The sequence below is a fragment of the Suricata suricatta genome, chromosome 16, assembly GCF_006229205.1.
Source record: "Suricata suricatta isolate VVHF042 chromosome 16, meerkat_22Aug2017_6uvM2_HiC, whole genome shotgun sequence".
Classification (NCBI taxonomy): Eukaryota; Metazoa; Chordata; class Mammalia; order Carnivora; family Herpestidae; genus Suricata; species Suricata suricatta.
In genome coordinates, this window is record NC_043715.1 from 51893138 (window position 1) to 51914621 (window position 21484).

The 21484-nt window shown below is 56.2% G+C and overlaps 1 protein-coding gene across 1 annotated transcript in view; it reads left to right on the forward strand.

The window, feature by feature from the left end:
* The window catches only part of MYH14 (myosin heavy chain 14), a 74325-nt gene that overhangs the window by 32936 nt on the left and 19905 nt on the right, over positions 1 to 21484 (forward strand). The window contains exons 14-29 of the mRNA XM_029924355.1: positions 1 to 52; positions 376 to 549; positions 1901 to 2015; positions 3778 to 3876; positions 5669 to 5856; positions 7136 to 7257; positions 8618 to 8687; positions 8813 to 8973; positions 10202 to 10310; positions 12224 to 12355; positions 13357 to 13563; positions 16174 to 16311; positions 17879 to 18002; positions 18569 to 18740; positions 20319 to 20531; positions 21087 to 21231. The exon at positions 1 to 52 is cut by the window's left edge and continues 26 nt beyond it. Coding sequence (XP_029780215.1) covers positions 1 to 52; positions 376 to 549; positions 1901 to 2015; positions 3778 to 3876; positions 5669 to 5856; positions 7136 to 7257; positions 8618 to 8687; positions 8813 to 8973; positions 10202 to 10310; positions 12224 to 12355; positions 13357 to 13563; positions 16174 to 16311; positions 17879 to 18002; positions 18569 to 18740; positions 20319 to 20531; positions 21087 to 21231 — 2221 coding nt within the window. The remainder of the gene's footprint in view (positions 53 to 375; positions 550 to 1900; positions 2016 to 3777; positions 3877 to 5668; positions 5857 to 7135; positions 7258 to 8617; positions 8688 to 8812; positions 8974 to 10201; positions 10311 to 12223; positions 12356 to 13356; positions 13564 to 16173; positions 16312 to 17878; positions 18003 to 18568; positions 18741 to 20318; positions 20532 to 21086; positions 21232 to 21484) is intronic.

Genomic DNA, 21484 nt, shown 5'->3' on the forward strand with positions numbered 1-21484 from the left:
CCTCGACTTCGGCCTCGACCTGCAGCCCTGCATCGACCTCATCGAGCGGCCGGTGAGCCTCGGGGCCCTCCCGCCCGCCTCCGGCCTCCGCTGCCTCGCCGGCCGGGAGATCCCCCCACCCCGCCTGCCTCCGCCCCGCTGGGCCTCCGGCCTCTCCCTCGGTTAAGGACGGCCGGCACCTGCCTCCTAGACGCGGGGCCGCCATGCCTGCCAGGGGCCCGGCTGCCACTGAGGTGCTGATCGACGGCCATAACTGCAGCGCTGCTCTGCGCCGGCTGTGTGTCCCCGTGCCCCTCAAGGGGGCGAGTTAGCAGCCGCCCGAGCATCCCCGTTTGGGGATCTGACCTCCGCGTCCCTCCCCCCATTGGCGGCTAGGCTAACCCCCCCGGCCTGCTGGCCCTGCTGGACGAAGAGTGCTGGTTCCCGAAGGCCACGGACAAGTCCTTTGTTGAGAAGGTGGCGCAGGAGCAAGGGGGCCACCCCAAGTTCCAGCGGCCCAGGAACCTGCGGGACCAGGCCGACTTCAGCGTCCTGCACTATGCGGGCAAGGTAGGGGCTCAGGCGGCCATGAGGCTCGTGGGAGGGAGCGGGGACCCCCTGGCAGCACCCTCGGGGACGGCAGGGGAGAGCAGGAGCCGCCTGGTGTCCGCTGCGCCCAGACACCGGCAGCGGCCCGGAGCCCCAGGGGGACCGAAGACGCCGATGCAGTCAGCAAGAGCTTCCTCGGGGCACCTGGGTGGCTCAGTCGGTTGAGTGTCCAGCTTCGGCTCAGGTCATGATCTCACGGTTCGTGGGTTCGAGCCCCACGTCAGGCGCTGTGCTGACAGCTCAGAGCCTGGAGTCTGCTTCAGATTCCAGGTCTCCATCTCTGTCTGCCCCTCTGCTGCTCTCTCTCTCTCTCTCTTCTGCTCTCTCTCTCCCTCCCCTTCTGCCCCTGTCCCACTCATGCTCTGTCTCTAAAATAAAGGAAAAAATTTAAGGGGCGCATGGGTGGCTCAGTCAGTTAAGCGTCTACCTCCGGCTCAGGTCATGATCTCACAGTCTGTGGGTTCGAGCCCCGCGTCGGGCTCTGTGCTGACAGCTCGGAGCCTGGAGCCTGCTTCTGATTCTGTGTCTCCCTCTCTCTGCCCCTCCCACACTTGCACTCTGTCTCTCTCTTTCTCTTTCAAAAATAAGCAAACATTAAGATTCTCTCTCCTTCTGCCCCTCTCCCGCTCGTGCTCTGTCTCTAAAATAAAACAAAAAGTAAAAAAATAAATCAGTGAGGAGTGACAGCCAGCAGAGGCCAGTGAAGGCCGGGAAGGGTGTCCGGGGGGCAGGAACAGCACGTGGGGGCTGGGAGACAGGAGACCTGTGTGTTCCGAGTCGAGCACTCACTTCCGTTTCCAAACGTCTGAGACTCCGGTGTGCCCTGTGCCATGAGTCAGACCTGAGCTCTGGCCTCGGGGGGAGCCGTGGCCTGCCGGGGGCACACACGAGTAGGTCTGGACTTTGACTCTGGGAGCCTCAGAGCAGAGCCCTGAATAGTCACAGGGTGCTAGCCGTGTGCGCATCCACGGTGAGGCATCCCAGGCAGGGGAGCGGCAGGGGTCAGCAGTGAGGCAGAAATGGGCGTGCAGGGTTGAGGAGCAGGGTGGCTGGGATAGAACGGATAAGGAGGAAGTGATGGTGGACGAGGTCCCTGAGGTGGGACAGAGAACAGGTGAGGGACCTGAAGGGAGAGGGGCCATGCAGGTGGAGGGTGCAGTTCTGGCCACGGACACCAGGTGGCACTGATGCACTCTCGTCCCTGGTGAGCCCTGGAGCTGGAGGTCTCAGAGCTTCTGGGCTGTTCCATGGGCACCTGGGAGAGCCGGCGACCCTGCAGGCTCCCCAGCGTCCTCTGCCTGACTTCGTCCAGGTCGACTACAAGGCCAACGAGTGGCTGATGAAAAACATGGACCCTCTGAATGACAGCGTTGCCGCCCTGCTTCACCAGAGCACAGACCGGCTGACGGCGGAGATCTGGAAAGACGGTGAGGACCAGCCTTCCCAGGCGCTGGCCCTGCCCGGCGCATCCCTCTTCCCAATCCACGGGGTGCACCCCTTCGTTCTAGGGGTCACGCTGAGCGTGAGTTGTCTGCTCGGACGCAGAGGTGACGCAGGCAGGCCAGACAGGGTGACCGTAGCGTTTCCACAACCATTGATTGAATGGGTGGCCGGCTGACTGTCTCACGCCGGCCTCATGCTCAGGGATAAAACTCTCCTCTTTAACCAGAAACAGATGAGGATGCCCGTGGTCGGCGCTTCTCTGAAACGCGGGCTTGGCAGTACTAGCCTATGCGATCAGACTGGACAAAGAAATAACCGTATGAGCCTTATAAAGGAAGAAAGCTATCGATCCCTAAAAAAAATCAACAGATTTGACCGAAAACTAATTAATCACAACAAGAAAACTCACCAGAGTGGTGTTTTAGAGATTAGTCACCGTCAGGCTTTGCTCTCTTCGCTCTTGCGAAGTTCCCTTCAGGGCCCCAGGGAAGAAGAAAGGAACAGCAGACGGAGACGTAGTTTTTGCAAAGCTCTCCTGGTCCCGCAAGGCGCACGTGGGTTTGGCCATCGGTCCTTTGGGGATGACGCTTCTGGGAGGCACGGGCAGATAATGTACGAGACCGTGCACCTTTCCACACCGTGTCTGCCTCGCCCCATCCTAGAGGAGAGGTGATTTTAGCCACGTCCTGATTTGTTTTCCTGATTCAAGGCTTCTACGGTCTGTCTGTTTGCTTTGGCCTTTTATTGAAACCAAAAGCGAAGTTGCCATTGCTAGCCCGTGCAATTAGACCAGAAAACAAAATACGCAGGATGAGCCGTTCCCAGACAGACTCACAGAACCAAAAGGGCGCGAGGTGCCTGATGTCCTGAGCTGATTTTAGATAAGAGGAATTTGAGGTTTGTGTCTCGTGTGGTTTGTACACATTGAAAAGCAGTGTTTGATGTTCTGGAACAGAACCAGATTCTGCTATAAGAATCATTTCCTCAGACTGAAAGTCCCCCCCCCCCACTTCTTTAATATCTGTGTCCCCTTTATGGACACGTCATGCCCCACCCCCACCGCACCGTGATCCCTCACGTACCCCATCTCCTATGAGCCTGGCTCTCTAGAGGTTCCGAGAGAGAGGCGGAAGCTGTGTCCTTGTCTCGAACTTGGTACAGCATTCCTTCCTCCACAGTTCTCCCAAACAGAGCAAGTCGGAGCAGCCCAGATTGAAGGAGCTGCAAGTCACAGGGAGGGACAGGGAACTGGGGCCATTTGTGCATCAATCTCTACTACAGCTGCCCCGAGCCCAGAGTTGGGTGCCCAGCATCCTGGGAGCCCAGGGGGAAAGCTCTCACCTCCGAGAGACCAGCACAACAAGCTAGGAAGGAGCACTGAATTAGTCCTTGAGCTTCCTGGCAGCCAGGGCAAAAAGGGATACCTAATAAAACAGATAGATTTAACCTCTAGGGAGAGAGATTTTTTAGCCTCTTGGCATTAAATTCTCACAAAGGACAGTCATCCTTCCGGTCAGCTTTGATGCCCTCAGTGCGTAGACACAAAGGTGACAGGACAGTCCCCCTAGCTTTAAAAGTTCATGGCCAACGTTCAAGTTTTTCCCTCCCGCTTTGCTCTGTGCTGTTGACTAATAATGCTCTCCTCTTTTTGTCTTGCCACCTTCTCTCCCTCCTCCCTTTTTTGCGTTCCTATGCATCTCCCACCCCCCACCTCTCTGCCTCCCCCCATCTGTCCTCACCCCCCAGAACACGGGGGCTTCCAGCAATTCTCTTTCCTTGGCTCCTTCCCATCGTCGCCCCCAGGATCTTCAGGGAGGCGCGGCTCTGCCATTTCTCCGTCAGGGGGTGGGTGTTGCTATGCGTCGACGGGTGAGCTTTGCCTGATGAGGAGGGTGGCCTGTTGGACTGGGTACCTGCCTTGGCACATCTGTCCCCTCTCCTCTGTGCGGGGGACTCTCGCCCTTCTCCTTCCCTGTGGCCTCCCTCAGCAGTTTCCAGACTCTGAGCCCCACAGCGCCTTCTAGTGAAACCGCATGTAAAAGTCCAAGCCACGGTGGTCATAACGGCTGGCGTTTACTGAGCACCTACTACGTGCCGCACACTGTGCAGAGCCCGTTTTCAATTACTCACACCTAGAACCCTCCGAACAGGGCACCCGGTGGCTCTGTAGGTTAAGCATCCTACTCTCGATTTTGGCTCAGGTCGTCATCTCACGGTTTCACGAGTTTGAGCCCCGTGTGAGGCTCTGTGCTGATGATGTGAAACCTGCCTGGGATTCTCTCTCTCTCTCTTTCTCTCTTTCCCCCTCCCCTGCTCACAGTGTCTCTCAAAATAAATAAATAAATATCCTCTGAACAATCCGAGGCAGGTGTTAGTGCTATTATCCCCATCATACAGATGAGGAACTTGAAGCACAGAGAGGTTAAGACACCTGCCTGAAGTCACACAGCCAGGAAAGGACAGAGCTGGGATTTGAACCCGAGACCTCTCATCTGTGCTGTAAGAACGTAATTACCATTTTGATAACAGCTGGGAGTTTGGCGGTGAGCGGGAACGTTGAACCCGGGGAGGGAAAGGCCATAGGTGGGGCCCCCACTGTGCACCAGGCCCTGCCCTGGGCAAAGGCTGTCTGCTTGTCCCCTGATGATTCTCATCCCTGAGGACTGCGGGATGTCAGAGTCGGCCCGGCCGCAGGTCCCCGAGGAAACTGGCATAATTTCAACCAGAATTCGAGGGGCGCCTGGGGGGCTCAGTCGGTTAAGCGTCCGACTTCGGCTCAGGTCATGATCTCACGGTTTGTGGGTTCGAGCCCCGCGTCGGGCTCTGCTGACAGCTGGGAGCCTGGAGCCTGCTTGGGATTCGGTGTCTCCCTCGCTCTCTGTCTGTGCCCCACTCACGCTATTATCTTTTGCTCGCTCTCTTTCCCTCTCTCAAAAATAAAAATCAACATTAAGAAAACCCACAGAGTTTGAGATGAAGGAGTGGGGAATTCTCACCAGCTGCACTGACACCATCAAATGACAATGGAGAAAATAGTCACCATGAAATCGGGCCTCTTTGCGGAAATGGTTCACGTGGAGGCTGTCCGCCTTCTTGTCGATGCTGCGCATAAAGCCAGGCTTTATTACATCCTAACTTGGACGTGGTTTTAAGTTCCTAAAAATGCCACCGGGCTGTGTGCGCTCTCTCTGTTTCCCTCTCTGTGCCTCGGTTTCCTCACCTGTGAAATGGGAACGATTCTTACAGGCTTGTAGATGAGCAGGCGCATATAAAGCACTTTGAGTGGTGCCTGGCAGACAGAAAGTGCCAAGTACGCATGTGCCCTCGTCAATCCAATAAGGGACAGTGGAGATCGTTCCCTGAGGTTCCCCGTGGACCCTCGCTGCCTGGGTTCGAATCCTAGATCTGCACTTTCTACGCTGTGTGGCCTCAGGCACAGACTTCCACCTTTCTGAGCCTCCTTTCTGAGTTTACACATCAGTCCAGTGGGGCTGAAACTACCTACCTTACCGGTGTTTCATATGTAAAGTGCCAGGTCCTATAAATGACAAGACCCTTGAACTCTGACTTAAAACAGTCCACGGAAAACTGACCCCAGACCCTCTTCTTTCTCTACATCTGCTTCCTCTTCCCGTAGTGGAAGGCATCGTGGGGCTGGAGCAGGTGAGCAGCCTCGGGGATGGCCCACCCGGTGGCCGCCCCCGCCGGGGCATGTTCCGAACGGTGGGGCAGCTCTACAAGGAGTCCCTGAGCCGCCTCATGGCCACACTCAGCAACACCAACCCCAGCTTCGTCCGATGTATCATCCCCAACCATGAGAAGAGGGTGAGTGACTGGCCTGGGGAGGGGGGCAGCACTGGCAGCGGGTGGCTACTGACCTTGGCCAGAGCCATGTCTGGGCCCGGCTCCCCTCTGGCTGTGTGACCCTGAGGAAGTTCCTTTCCCTCCCAGGCTCAGTGCCCTGTTAGGGAAATTCATTAATTAACAGGACTTAAATTTTGCTGAGCACCTACTAAGTGCCAGGTATTGGGGATACTGGAGAGAGCAAAAGTGCAGCCAACCCCTATTCTCATGATCTAACGGGGAGCTCAGACACTCAACTAACTGCTCGTGATGAATGGCCGGTTGAATTTGTAGGGGTAGGAAGGTAAGGTGAAACCAGGGAAGCCACCTTGGAGGAGGTGGTGGCTGAGGTGGGATCAGCTTGTGCAAAGGCCTGGTGGCAGGTTGAAGCATGAAAGGTACAAGGGATGGAAAGAAGGCTGTTGGGGTGTCACAGGGCGACACGGAGGCGTGGGGAGATAGTGCCCGGCTCTAGGCCACTGAACGGTTTTCTTGTTAGGAAAATCAGAGAAGGGGCAACATGAGTGGAAACCGAGAACACAAAACAAGCGGTGCCTGGGTGGCTCGGTTAAGCTTCCTACTTCGGCTCAGGCCATGATCTCATGGTTTGTGGGTTCGAGCCCCACATCCGGCTCTACACTGACAGTGCAGAGCCTGCTTGGGATTCTGTGTCTCCCTCTCCCCCTACCTCTCTCTCTCACCTGTGCTCTTACTCTCTCTCTATCAAAATAAATAAATAAACTTAAAAAAAAATCTATCCTTAGAAACTAGGGAACTGTAGTTAGTGTGTGTGTGTGTGTGTGTGTGTGTGTGTGTGTGTCCTGTCTGCAAATACTATATTTTATCAAGTCTAAGACCCATTTAGTTTTTACACTTTAGCCTCTCTGAATTAGGGATGTGGCTTACAGTCAATGGCCTGTCAGAGGTTAACTGATGGGAGTTTTGCTTTCTTGGTGGTAGAACAGCGTGTTCTGCGGTGCACAGGGGCTTATATTCGATGAAATACATAGGACGCAGATTCACCCATTTCTCCAAGGAGCCCCGGTTCTCTTTAGCGAATGGCGATGCGACCCAAGAAGCGGGTGCTGGGTGTGCTCAGTGGTAGGAGGGTGCGCTCCCCGACCCTGTCCGCAGATAGCGGGGTGGATACACACACCGCCTGCCTTTCCGACCCGGGAGGGCGCCCCGGTTTCCCCCGACGGCCGCGGGCGCCCCCGTGTGGCCGCCGCCGACCCCGGGTGTCCGTCCCCGCTCCGCGCAGGCCGGGAAGCTCGAGCCTAGGCTGGTGCTGGACCAGCTGCGCTGCAACGGCGTCCTGGAGGGCATCCGCATCTGCCGCCAGGGCTTCCCCAACCGCATCCTCTTCCAGGAGTTCCGGCAGCGGTGAGTGCGCGGCGGCGGGGGCGGGGCTCGGGTTTGGGGGCCCGCTGCCTGCACCCAGGTCCCCCCACCGGCCACTGAGCCTGGGGACTCCGGGCAAGTTCCTTTGGTTCCTGTTCTCAGCTTTCTCCTCCGTGGAATGGGAGAGCAGGACACCCCCCGCTCCCGTGCCTTCCCTAAGAGAGAGCATAGCGCCTCATCTTACTTTGCAATGGGCCTGTGACAATCCGCATTTCTGTACAAAGAAAGGGATAGAACAGAAAATACTGGAGTCTAAGAAGCAAGTAGTACAGGGGCGCCTGGGTGGCTCAGTCCGTTAGGCGTCGGACTCTTCGTGGTTTCCGCTCAGGTCCTGATCTCAGGGTTAGTGAGATCGAGCCCGGAGTGCGGCTCTGTGTGGACAGCGGAGCCTGGTTCAGATTCTCTTTGCCTCCCTCCCTCCCTGACCCTGGTCTACCCTCTCCCCAACTCATGCTCTCGCTCTCTCTCAAAAAAAAAAAAAAAATATATATATATAGTAAATATTATAATATAAATTACACTTCACACAATCTGTATATAGCGGTGCCACCATTAAAAAAATAGAACTTGAGCCTCCTATACAACTTAAAATGATCTAGTAGCCGTATTTCTAATGATAAAAAGAAACAGGTGAAATTAATGTTACCAAGATATTTTATTTGTCCACTTACATCTAAGATACTAGGTAATTTTAACATGAATCAATACAAAAACTTAGTAGTGAGATATTGTGCATTATTCTTTTTTCTACGAGGCCTTGAAATGCGGTGTGTGCCTTACGCCCACAGCACGTCTCAGTAAGGACGCCATTAAGTGTCCTATCAAAGCAGTGAAGTTGTGTTCAACAGAAAAATATTTTACACTGCTTCAGGGTTTTTTTAAATTTTCTTTATTTATTTTGAGAGAGAGCGTGCGTGCATGCAGGAGAGGGCCAGAGAGAGGAAGAGAATCCCAAGCAGGTTTGATGCTGTCCGCGCAGAGCCCCGTGCGGAGCTCCATCTCACGGACCGCGAGATTGAGACCTGAGCCAAAACCAAGAGTTGGACACTCAACCGATTGAGCCCCCCAGGCGCCCCTACACTGCTTCAGTTTTTTAATTTAAATTTCACTTAAATACAATTGAAAACCCAGTTCCTCAGGGCGCCCTCCCGAGCATCACGTGGCGAGTGTCCACCAGGTGGCGCTCTCACAGGCAGGGCTGTGGGCGGCCATATACATGCCCTTCGCCCGTTGCTGTTGGCTTTTCTTACTGAACCTGTTGTTGCCGCTGTTGATCCCTCCGAGCCCGGGCCTTGGTGGGAGTTCGGTGACACCTGGGTGTAACCCTGCCCACCCCCGGCAGGTACGAGATCCTGACGCCCAATGCCATCCCCAAGGGCTTTATGGATGGGAAACAGGCCTGCGAGAAGATGGTGAGTGCAGGGTGGCGTCCGGGGTGCGGGCGGATGTGGATGGGCGCCCGTGCAGGGTCCAAGGTGGTGCAAGAGGTGGGCCGCGACCTCCCCCCATCGCCCCTCCTCTTCATCACCCCTCACAGATCCAAGCCCTAGAACTGGACCCCAACCTCTACCGTGTGGGACAGAGCAAGATCTTCTTCCGGGCAGGGGTCCTGGCCCAGCTGGAAGAGGAACGGGACCTGAAGGTCACAGACATCATCGTGTCCTTCCAGGCGGCCGCCCGGGGTTACCTGGCACGCAGGTAGGGCGCCAGGCCATCTTCTGGGGCAGGGAGGGGGTGGCCAGATGGTTCGAGGTGTCGGGGCCCCAGATGGGGTAGAAGGGCTGAGACACAAAAAGGGGCAGAGCCACCGTCTGCCCAGGCTTCTCGGTTCTGCAGTCCCTGAGGGCCCCACGGGCCAGGTCTGGTGCGGAGCAGTGCCCGGGACACGGAGAAGACCTAGGCGTGGCCATAGAGTGACCGGGCATCCTGCTTTGCCCGAGACTGGAGGTTCCCCAGGATGCGTGATTTTCAGCACGAAAACAAAGAAAGCCCCAGGCAAACCGGCCCTGGCGGTCACCCGACCAGCCAGTGCCCCAAAGGACCGCAGTCTGGAGCTGGGGGGACATACCAGGGCACAAAGCATCATGGTCCGGAGCGGGGTGCACTTTGATGGGGGTGCTGTAGCACAGCGTGCAGACCCTGCCGCACACCAGGACGCCCCCAGGTCCCCGGGATGGCCACCAGGCGGCAGAGGACGGGCAAGGTGCTCCAGGCAGGAGCGACAGCTTGTACAAAGGCCCCGTGATATGAGCGCCTGACATGTTTCAGGAACGTGGGAAGTTTCCAGGCCCAGAGGGAGGGTCAGGCAATGACGGACTCCCCAAACACCAGGTTGAGGGGCGGGGGCCTGTCCAAGGATGCAGGGGAGCCCTGGGAGGATGGGTAAACTCTAGGTGTTGAAAGACCCCTCGGGAGGCATGTTGGGGATGGACTGGAGGCAAGAGATTGGAGGTTGGGAGGTGGGGGAAGGGTCCAGGTGGGGCAAGAGGAGGCCTGAGGTAGGGCTGTGTGGACACAGGGGAGGGGACGGAGCAGAGAGAGTCGAGGGCAGAAGGACCAACAAACTGTACACGGATCTGCCAATAATAGGATGGTGCTTGCATACAGTAAGCACTTAATAATGGTTGACTGAGACGCCTGATGGCTCAGTCGGTTAAGCATCTGACTTAATTTCAGCTCAGGTCATGATCTCCTGGTTTCATGAGTTCGAGCCCCACACCAGGCACTGTGTTGGCAGCGTGGAGCCGGCTTGGGATCCTCTCTCCCTCTCTCTGTCCTTCCCACACTCAGGCTGTCTCTGTCTCAAAATAAATAAGTAAAAGTAAATAATGGTTGACTAACTGAAGGGAGCTTTGCTGTCATGCTAAGCGGACGGGCCTGGAGGGGCCAAGCCTTCACTCCCCCACTTGCCCGTCCCGCCCCCCAGAGCCTTCCAGAAGCGGCAGCAGCAGCAGAGCGCCCTGAGGGTCATGCAGCGGAACTGCGCGGCTTACCTCAAGCTGAGGCACTGGCAGTGGTGGCGGCTCTTCATCAAGGTGAGGGCTCCTGGGGAGGTGGCCACCTGAGCAGCAAGGAGACAGGACCTTGGGGCCAAGCCTGCTCGGGCAAGTGGCTTTATTTGTCTGGGCCTCAGCTCTCTGTACCTGTAAAATGGGACCCATCAGCCCAACCTTTGTCAGCCAGGATTCTTTGAGTAGCAAGTGACCAAAAAAAAAAAGAATTTTTTTTGGGAGAATCAAATCAACCTGGATAAACGACTCAGGACAGCTTCAGGAATAGCTGGATCCAGGGCTGAGTTGTGGGGGGAGGCGAGGGGCAAAGACCCCACCCCCACGCCAGAATCAGTGATTCACTGGAAGGACTGGCAGAACTTAGAGAAGCTGGCTCTGGTTTATTACTGTGAAAGGAGAGAGATTAAAGTCAGCAAAGGGAGAAGGTGCACAGAACAGAGCCCAGCAGAGACCAGGCACGAGCTGCCCTCCGTGGGGAGGGGGATGGTGCTCAGTTCTCCCAGAAACTATGAGTGACACACATATGGGCTGCTGCCAACCAGGGAAGCTCCCCCGAGCCTCAGCGTCCAGGGTCGTGATTGGGGGGGGTGAGTCTCATAGGCGTGGCTGACCCCCCCATGTGGTTGACTTTAGTTACCCAGTCCCCAGCCCCTCCAGAGGTCAAGTTGACACCATGTGGCCCAATACCCCCAGGTAACCAAGTCCCTCTTATCAGTCAGAATATTCCAAGAGCTTGGAGGTTAGCTTCCAAGGGGCAGCCAAGGGCCGGTCCTTTGTGACCTCGGGCAGGGTTTGAACACCCCGGCCTGCCGAGTCAGCCCGTTAGTGCACAAGGGCCCAAACAGTGATGTCGGGGACGTGACATTCCGTGCCTCCCATCGGGCTTTCCTCCATGGCGATCTCCTGTCGACTTCTCCACCTGGGGGCCACCAGCCGATTGAGACTTGTCCCCAACCAGCTAGGCCACCATGGTCCGTCCTGATCTCGCAGTTCATAGGTTCGAGCCCCGCGTCTGGCTCTGTGCTGACAGCTCAGAGCCTGGAGCCTGCTTCGGATTCTGTGTCTCCCTCTCTTTCTGCCCCTCTCCCACTCATGCTCTGTTTCTCTCTCTCAAAAATGAATACACATTTTTTAAAAATTCAAAAATAAATAAATAAGCATTAAAATGATTTTTAAAAATTGTAAGTATAAAATTATAGCCATGATAAACACCGCACTAGAAAAAGAACCACATAGAGCCCAGAAGAACCAAATTCAAAGCAATGGGATAGGAATGATCCGAGTGGGGGCACCTGGGTGGCTCAGTCCCCTAAGGGTCCAACTCGATCTTGGCTCAGGTCATGGTCTCGAAGTTCGTCAGTTGGAGCCTGGCATTGGGCTAGCACTGCCCGTGCGGAGCCTGCTTGGGACTCTCTCTCTCTCTCTCTCTCCCTCTCCCTCTGTCCCTTCCCGGCTTGTTCTCTCTTTCAGAATAAATAAACATACAAAAAAAAAAAAAACCAAAAGAAAGAAAGAATCCGAGCGGATCCCCCTAACAAGGGGCGGGTGGTTCTGTGACCCTGCCGGCCCAGCTGTCCGTGGGCGGGCGGCACCTGTCCTGCGCCCTGAATCACACAGCGCCAAGCATCTCTCAGCCTGGACCTGGGACTCGGGACCCACTTTGAGAAACGTTAGGCCACAGAACAGCTCTCCCCCACCATGTCCCTTGTACCCCACAGTTGGTTTAGCAAAGGAGGGAGGCATTTAGTGCTGCTGGTTTCGGGGCCCCAGAGCGTTCACAAGTGTTAACTCAGTCACCAATTCCAAAGACCCAGTCATCCCCCATTGATAGCAGAGGACACCGTTGTGCCTGCCTGAGGCCACACGGCTGGTGGGGGGCCCGGGCTGCCCCTCCCCCCCGGAACCCAGGAATGGAGCCTCCCCTTCCCTCCCCCCAGGTGAAGCCGCTGCTGCAGGTGACGCGGCAGGATGAGGTGCTGCAGGCGCGGGCACAGGAGCTCCAGAAGGTGCAGGAACTGCAGCAGCAGAGTGCCCGCCAGGTGTGCGAGCTCCAGAGCCGCCTGGCACAGGTAAGGGGCGGGGCCGCGAGGTGGGCGGGGCCACGGGTGGAGCCAGGGCGTGGGGGCGGGGCTCGCAGCTGAATGGAAACCCTGGGGTGCTGTTGGGCTGTGATGTGCAGGGGGCAGGGCCCTGGGGTACAGCCCCAGTATTGGGTGGGGGGACTGGTTCCTGCAGAGCCCGGATGCTCAAGGGGCGTGGCTCCAGCGTAGGGGCAGGGCTAGGGTATGCGGGTGGTCAGCTTTACGAGGTTTCCAGTTTTTCTGGTGTCTTCTAAGTAAAGATGAAGCAAATCCTTCTTGGACGTTTTTCTGTTTGCTTTTTCTGAATTATTTCCTTTAGTTAAATTTCTAGGCGTAGGAGTGTCAAATGAACTGTGAGATGGTAGAAAGGGCCCTCTGGGACTATTTGGAGGGTGGACTGCAGAGGGAGAGACTGGAGGCGGGGAGGCGGGGAGGCTGGGGAGAGAGTCCACTGGGAGAGGTTAAGTAAGGCCTAAGCTTGTGGGGCTGTGGGGCCAGCGAGGAGGGGGCAGGGCAGAGAGATTCTGGGACCGTGGATATGGGGCTGAGGACTGATGGGCTGTGAGGAGGTGAAGGGAAGTGAAGGAGAGGGCGGCCCCCAGGGGGTGACAGGGGGATGGAGGCCATCCTGAGATGGGGGCCTGAGGGAAGGCCCTCCAGGACTCAAAGAGCAAAGCAGGGGTGCCTGGGTGGCTCAGTTGATTAAGCATGTGATTCTTGATTTCAGCTCAGGTCATGATCTCACAGTTCGAGAGTTTGAGCCCCGCATTGGGCTCTGAGCTGATAGCGCAAAGCCTGCTTGGGATCCTCTCTCTACCCCTCCCCTGCTCGTGCTCTCTTTCTCTCTCTTTTTCTCAAAGTAAATAAATAAACTTAAAAAAAAAAAGAAAAAGAACAAAGCAAATCAGGAGGCAGGAGGGACGCGGTGCTCCCCGAGACTGTCCCAGGAGCAGCGCCTGCCGAGCGCTGAGCCCCCACCCTGCCCGCAGCTGGAAGGGGAGCGCAGCCGCCTGGCGGAGCAACTGCGGGCGGAGGCAGAGCTGTGTGCCGAGGCCGAGGAGACGCGCGGCCGGCTGGCAGCCCGCAAGCAGGAGCTGGAGCTGGTGGTGACGGAGCTGGAGGCCCGCGTGGGCGAGGAGGAGGAGTGCAGCCGCCAGCTGCAAACCGAGAAGAAGAGACTGCAGCAACACATACAGGTGTGGCCCCTGGGTGCCCCTCCCACCACCCCCCTCCCTGTACTCCGCTGTCTACCCTGGCAACCCTGGCAACCTCGGCTTGTGCAAACCCCTGTCTCTTTGGGCCATGAATTTGCAGAAAAGTCAACTCAAAGTGGCTTAAGCAAAAAACATTCTCCAGACTCCAGAATGCATAAGCTTCAGGCATGGCTGGATCCAGGTGCTGTCCTTTGTACTCTTCCTGTGTCCCTTCTCTGGCTCCGTCTGTCTCTAGGCTGCAGTGTTCCCAGGCTGGCTGCCCTCTCATGGTTCCCCTTCAAAATCCAGTGTGTGTTTTATACTTACGGTACATCTGAATTCAGGGGCTAAACTTTCACTGGTGGTACTTCACCTGCATTTGTGTTTTATGACTTCTTTGTTTGAAAAACTCGATTTAGGTACCCAAGTTAGTCCATACTTAACATTTTTCTCCCAGTGATTCACTGAGTGCCTTGTTTTAAGTTTAAACGAAATAACATTTAAATAAGGTGGAAAGGTCAGTTCCTCAGTCATGCGGACCACATTTCAGGAGACTCGGGACAGATAAGACCGCCCGAGGGCAGCAGACCCCACGCCCCAGAGAGCCACACGGGATTTGTACTCAGGAGTCGAAGGCAGAGGCCCCTGGGAGGCAGGCTTTGTCATAACCAGAGGCTGAGGTGACCCCTGGTTCCTACCGGGAGACGTGATTGGTTTGTTTGAATAATTCCAGGGCTGGCAGGTGACCATCGGCCACCTCGTGGGTGCAGGCCGGCAGTGTGGCCGGTCCCGTGAAACGGAGGGTTATGTGGTGCGTAAGTGGAGGACGTGTGGTTAGGTCATTATGGGTCCTCCCAGTCCCAGACAGCCAGGCAGCCCGTAACCCTGAACCCTTTTCTAAAAAATGGAGGTAGTATTTTATTAGCTTCAAGTGCACAACATGATGATTCAGTATTTGTGTCTGTTGCAAAGTGACCACCATCTAGTTAATATCCAACACCTTACATAGTAACAAAAAAAATTTTTTTCTAGTGATGAGAACTTTAAAAAAAATTTTTTATGTTTATTATTGAGACAGAGAGAAACAGAGCACAAGTGGGGGAGGGGCAGAGAGAGAGGGAGACAGAGGATGGGAAGCAGGCTCCAGGCTCCGAGCTGTCGGCCCAGAGCCCGACACGGGGCTCGAACCCACAAACCATGAAGTCATGACCTGAGCTGAAGTCAGACGCTTAACCCACTGAGCCCCCCTCTAGTGATGAGAACTTTTAAGATCTATCTTAGGGACGCCTGGGTGGCTCAGTCGGTTAAGCATCTGACTTTGGCTCAGGTCATGATCTCACGGTTTGTGAGCTTGAGCCCCACATGGGACTCTGGGCTGACAGCACAGATCCTCTGTCTCTCTCTCTGACCCTCCCCTGCTCGCCCTTCTTTCAAAAATAAGTAAACATTTAAAAAAAGATCTACCATCTTAGCAATATACAAATATACAATCCAGCGTCATGAGCTGCAGTCATGCTGTACATTCTGTGTCTAGAACTTTATAACCAGAAGTTGGTACCTTTTGACCGTTTGTCTCCCTTCTCCCCTCTGACTCCGCCCCCAGCATCCGCCCACCTCTTCTGTGTATCTGTGAGCTCAGTTTTTGTTTTTTAGATTCCACATGGGAGTGAGATCATATGGTTATTTGTCTTTATCTGACTGACTGACTTAGGGTAGTGCCCTTGACGACCGTCCATGCTGTCACATAACTTTAATTTCCGGTCTCATACCACATGTTGCCACACGTGCCTGGTCGGTGCCACAGGGGACAGTGCCCATCCCTAGGACATATTTATTATGTTTATGGTTTATAGTCTTCACACACAAGAACGTAATTTCCAGGGGCGCCTGGGGGGCTCAGTCAGTTAAGCATCTGACTCGGTTTCTGCTCTGATCATGATCTTGCGCTTTGTGAGTTCGAGCCCCGCATCAGACTCTGCGCTGGCAGCTCGAAGCCCCCTCGGGATTCGCTCCTCTCTCTCCCTCTCTGCCCCTCCCCTACTTGTGTTGTCTCTGTCTCTCTCAAAATAAGTAAACTTAAAAAACAACACATGGGGGCGCCTGGGTGGCTCAGTCGGTTGGGCCTCCGGCTTCGGCTCAGGTCAGATCTCACGTTCATGGGTTTGAGCCCCGCATCAGGCTCTGTGCTGACAGCTAGCTCAGAGCCTGGAGCCTGCTTCCGGTTCTGTGTGTCCTTCTCTCTCTGCCCCTTCCCCTCTCATGCTCTGTCTCTCTCTGTATCAAAAATAAAAAATAAGACGTTAAAAAAATTTTTAAAAAAACTTTAAAAAAAAAATAAAAAATAAAAAAAAAACACGTGATATCATAAGGACCAAGATTTCTTATCTACCCTCGGTGCCTAGCAGGGTGCCCTGTGCACACTGGGTCCTCGGTGAAGGCTCAGGGCTGATGAATGAAACAGGAACTGGTAAAGGCTTGATCTTTCCTGACGTCGCCCAGAGTGTGGACCTGTCTGAGCCACAAGCCCTAGGGGCTTGGGAAGGTCCCTCCTACTCTAGCCTTCACCTCACACCAGATCCCTGGGTCCTCATCTCACCCCCCTCCCCGCTCCAGGAGCTGGAGAGCCACCTTGAGGCAGAGGAGGCGGCGCGGCAGAAGCTGCAGCTAGAGAAGGTGACCACGGAGGCGAAGCTGAAGAAATTCGAGGAAGACCTGGTCCTCTTAGAAGATCAGAATGCCAAGCTGAGCAAGGTCAGTGGCCTGTGAGCCCCCAGGGGCCGGAGGTGGTGGGTCTCCGGCTCTCAGCCTCCGCCGTGTGTCCCTTTGACCCTTTCTCTTCACACCTTTGCCCAAGCAGGTATTTATTGAGCAACTACTGTGTGTCATTAGCTGTCGCTGATCAGAGGACACCCAAAGCCACGTGGCTGAAGACAAGCACCCTTTCATGCCATCCCCTCCTTCTGTGGGCAGGTTGGGTGGGCAGACATTTTCTGTAAAAGGCCAGAGAGCAACTGTTTCACACTCTGCAGGCCTCGGTGTTTCTGTCACAAGCACTCATGTCTGCCCTTGTGGCGTGAAAACAGCCACAGGTCGTACATAGTCCAACAAGTGCGACTGTGTCCCAATAAAACTTTATTTATAAAAATAGGTGGTGGGCCGGATTTGACCTGCACACTGCGGTTTGCAGACCGCTGAGCTTGAAGCAAGTGGATTTGAAATTAGACTCTGTCCCTGGGTGGGGACGTGGCAAAGAATCTGCCGCCACATTTAACCTGTGACAGGGAGGACTTGGCTAGGCACGGGGGCTATGGCTGTGGCACTGAACTAGAAAACCATTTATGCCCTCACAGGAGGATGGGGGAAAGGGATGGTAGATGAGTCACCACGGGAAATAAATAGAATCACGTACTGTGCACCGTTACAAACTGTTAGGGGCACCTGCGGTGGCTCAATCCGTTAAGCATCTGACTTCACCTCAGGTCATGACCTCATGGTTTGTGAGTTCTAGCCCCACATAGGGGTCTCTGCTGTCAGCTCAGAGCCCTCTTCAGATCCTCTGTCACCCTCTCTCTCTACTCCTCCCCGGCTTGTTCTCTCTTTAAATAAACATTTTAAAAAATGTTAAAAAACAAGACTGTAAAGGGAGCAGATCCTTCACCTGTCCTAGGGGTAGTCAGGGAAGGCTTCCCCGAGGCAGTGATGCCGGAGATGAGAGGTCAAGCACGCACAGTGGTTTTCTGGAACGTTCCTTTGGTGCAATGGCTATTCTATTCCACTTGGCTCTTTCTTTCTTTCGAAGGGTAGTGCCGGCACACGGCCTTGGTTTACAGAGCCACTTGCAGTTTGAAAAGTACTGCTCCAGCCCGGTCCTTCCCAAATTCTCACGTGGGCAGGAACCCTTTGGAATGCTTGTCAAAATGCAGCTTCCGGCCTGGTGGGTCTGGGCTGCAGCGTGACATGCTGCATTTCCAGAAAGCTCCTCTTCGGTGCTGCTGCTGGGCCACAGACCACCCTCCGAGCGGCGTGGGCCCCGCAGCCACGGCGAGCACCTCCGTGCCAGGGTGCTGATGCAGTGTTTACCGTGTTTACCATGGCAGACGAGTGGGCAGGAGCCTCGGTGCCCGCCAGCCGGGTGGCGGGTCACTGAATGGGTGGGGTACTCGGAATAATGGAGGCTACCTTGTAGGTGCGAGGTGTGAACTGGCTCGGGCCTGCAGACCCAGGAGAATGGGAGGGGAGGGAAGGGTGGGAGCAGGCAAGGGTGCAGATGAGCACCGGGCAGGGGGTGTTCTGACCCGCCCCCCCACCGTCCCCGCAGGAGCGGAAGCTGCTGGAGGAGCGGCTGGCCGAGTTCTCCTCGCAGGCGGCCGAGGAGGAGGAGAAGATCAAGAGCCTCAATAAGCTTCGACTCAAATACGAGGCCACCATTGCGGACATGGAAGGTGAGCGCCTCCCGGGGCCAAGGGGTTGCTGGGGAGGGGGCTGCGGGGGGAGACGTTGGGAGAGCCTCGGGCCCTATGGAGCCTCTGAGGTCGAACCTGCTAAGTGGGGTCAGGAAAGATGGCTTGAGACAGATCGGGTCCCTTTCCAGCTCTTAGGTTATTCTGTCCCCCTCGATGGCAATCCTCTTGCCCTCTCTCTGGTGTCTTGGGTCACTCTCTCTCTGGCAGACCCCATGTTTCAGACACCTCTCTGCCCCATGATGCGGACTCACACTCCAAAGAAAAAGAAGCAAAGGGAGAGCGCAGGGGGAGGTTTCGGGGGCTGAGAGGGGCGGAGCGGGCAGAGACAGGCTCTGGGCAGGAGCTGGCTGTCCCTTGCAGGTGAAGAGGAGAGGACGGCACCTGGGGGTCCGGCCCAGGGTCGGGAGAGCTGGAAAGAGGGGGCGCAGGGGGAGATGGTGGCCGCAGCTTGGCCCCCACCCTGGCAGTGCCAGGGCAGGGTCTCGGGGAGCTGGGCCGTTGCCGGACCTGGCGCCCCAGTGCACCACCCGCGCTCCCGTCCCCAGACCGCCTGCGGAAGGAGGAGAAGGGCCGCCAGGAGCTGGAGAAGCTGAAGCGGCGGCTGGACGGCGAGAGCTCGGAGCTGCAGGAGCAGATCTCCGAGCAACAGCAGCGCTCCGAGGAGCTGCGGGCCCAGCTGGGCCGCAAGGAAGAGGAGCTGCAGGCCGCCCTGGCCAGGTGCCGGGGTGCGGGGTACCGGGTCGCGCGCGGGGCACCCCGGGGGGACGCCACCCGCACGCATGCGCCTCCGCCCTCCTGTAAACTGGATTTGGCGAGGGTCCCAAGGCCGCCGCGGGGTCAAGGAGAGGGCGGACTGGGGCCCCGCAGGTCTGGTAACGTACCAGGTTCTGGGTGCGAAACGGAACTGGCTGTGATTTGACAAGTGCTGTGGCCGCGAGAGGAAACGTATTGGTAGAATTATAGGCATTTGCCATTAGGAGCACCTACTGTGTGCCACATGGCGCTTGGTGTCGCCACTGCCTTTTACCCGCTGTGCTTCATGCCCTCTGAGGGCCCCTGATTATCCTGCAGCTCCGAGTCAGAGACGGTAAAATGTGGGGGGAAATGTGCGGCCTACGACCCGTGGGTCCGAGGTTGTGTGCGTGGGTAAGAACGCGCACCCACGTCTGGCTTCTAGGTTCGAGCTCTGGCCCCGCCCATTTCTGCCCGCTTCGCCTCACCCCAGGGCCGGTTTCTTCATTTGTAAAGTGAGGATGATTACAGGAGGTGCCGGGGTAGCGCAGTCAGTTAAGTGCCAGACTCTTGATTTCAGCCCAGGTCGTGATCTTACAGTTCATGAGTTCAAGCCCTGTGTGGGCCTTGTGCTGACAGCTTGGAGCCTGCTTGGGTTTCTCTCTCCCCCCCTTTCTCTGTCCCTCCCCCACTCACGCTCTCTCTCTCTCACTAAATAATTGTTTTTAATGGGGGTGATTATGAAAGCTACTCCTAAGGTGAGTGTGGAGATTAAGAAAGTGCTGATGAAACACTGGGCTTCCCTTAAGCCCTCAGCTAATGCGGGGGTGTCTGCTATGGCTTTTCCTTACTCATCTGTTCTTGTTTTTCTTCTTTTTTTAATTGAGGTGAATTTTACATAACAACCATTTTATTTTTTTTTAATATTTATTCGTCTTTGAGAGAGAAAGACAGAGGAAGAGTGGGGGAGGGGCAGAGAGAGAGAGGGAGACACAGAATCTGAAGCAGGCTCCAGGCTCTGAGCTGTCAGCACAGAGCCCAACGCAGGCTCGAACCCACAAACCATGAGATCATGACCTGAGCCAAAGTTGGCTGCTTAACCGACTGAGCCACCCAGGCGCCCTATGAGCAATTTTACCCACAATCCATGCTGCCCCCTGATTCAGCTTCTGTTTGCAAGAGGCCACGTCTCACAGGGGCCACCAGGCAGGCTGCTGGGGTCAGCTCTGCCGCTTGCTGACCGTGTGACACGGTCACGTGGGCATGTATTTTCACACTCGTACCTCACTTTCCTCATTGGGTGTGACCATTAAATGAGACGATAAAGCAAAGGGTCATATGTGGCAGGAGCTCCGTGAGCGTCCCTGTGGTTACTCATGGTGTCATTCCCATTTTACAGCGAAGAAAACAGAGGCCCCGAGTCCTGAGTCAAGTGTCCGAGGGGAGGGCCAGGGTTCCACCCCGGACGGGCCGCCCCCGAATCCACACCTGGTCTCCTTGCCCCCATAAATCATCCCTGCCTTTTGTCCCAGCACCAACGCCATGGTCCTTGTGCACCCCCAGGGCGGAAGAGGAGGGCGGGGTTCGGGCCCAGCTGCTCAAATCCCTGCGGGAGGCGCAGGCCGGGCTGGCGGAGGCCCAGGAGGACCTGGAGACGGAGCGGGCGGCCAGGGCCAAGGCGGAGAAGCAGCGCAGGGACCTGGGCGAGGAGCTGGAGGCGCTGCGGAGCGAGCTGGAGGACACGCTGGACTCCACCAACGCGCAGCAGGAGCTCCGGTGAAGCGGGGCTGCCCTGCAGGGGGCCTGGGAGGGGCGGGGCTGGGACCGGGGTGGGGGTGGGAGGACTAAGGTGAGAGCCCTCCACATACGCAGAGGTGTAGCCATTCACTAGTTGTTCATCGAACATCAGTTCAGCACCTAACCTGGGCCAAGCTGGAGACAGAGGTGAGGCAGACAGGAGTTTCCCAGGAACGGCCGGCAGAGGCCGGCAAAGGGACCCAATCCAGAACAAAGTGTGTGCTGGGGAGCAGCACAGGGGACTGTGGATGATAAGAGAAAGCCCCTGAGCCACGTCTGTTGAGGAAGTCCAGGAAGACTTCCTTTGAGAAAGGGCCTTTTGGGTAGGGTTTTGAAAGATGCGTAGGAGTTCACCCTTAAAGCCACGTTCCTCCTGTGGTCCCCGCCCAGATCCCACAAGGAACGGAGTGAGGTCTTCATCCTTGAAGGCAAACAATACAAGGAGGCACACCCAGCTGTCAAGAGGCCACCCCCAAAGTCCCTGCCTCTCTCTCTTCTGAAATTCTGTTCCCTGTTCCCCTCCCTCAACAAAAGGTCCAAGAGGGAGCAGGAGGTGACGGAGTTGAAGAAGGCCCTGGAGGAGGAGACGCGTGTTCACGAAGTGGCTGTGCAGGAGCTGAGGCAGCGCCACGGCCAGGCCCTGGGGGAGCTGGCGGAGCAGCTGGAGCAGGCCCGGAGGGTGGGTTGGGACAGGAATGGGGGCTTCCCAGGGGCGGGGGAGGGGAAGCCAGGAGCAGCCGAGGGGCCTCCTGCCGGTTCTAGGGCTGCTCCTTTTACTTTCCTCGTGTCGCCCTTGTTTCATTTTGCATTCTGCAAACATTGAGAAAATACCATGTTCTGGGGATGGTCCTGGGGACCCAGTAGTGGATAAAACCACCAATCCTGCCTTTGTGGGGGAGCTCACATGTTAGCTGAAAAGGCAAAGACTGACC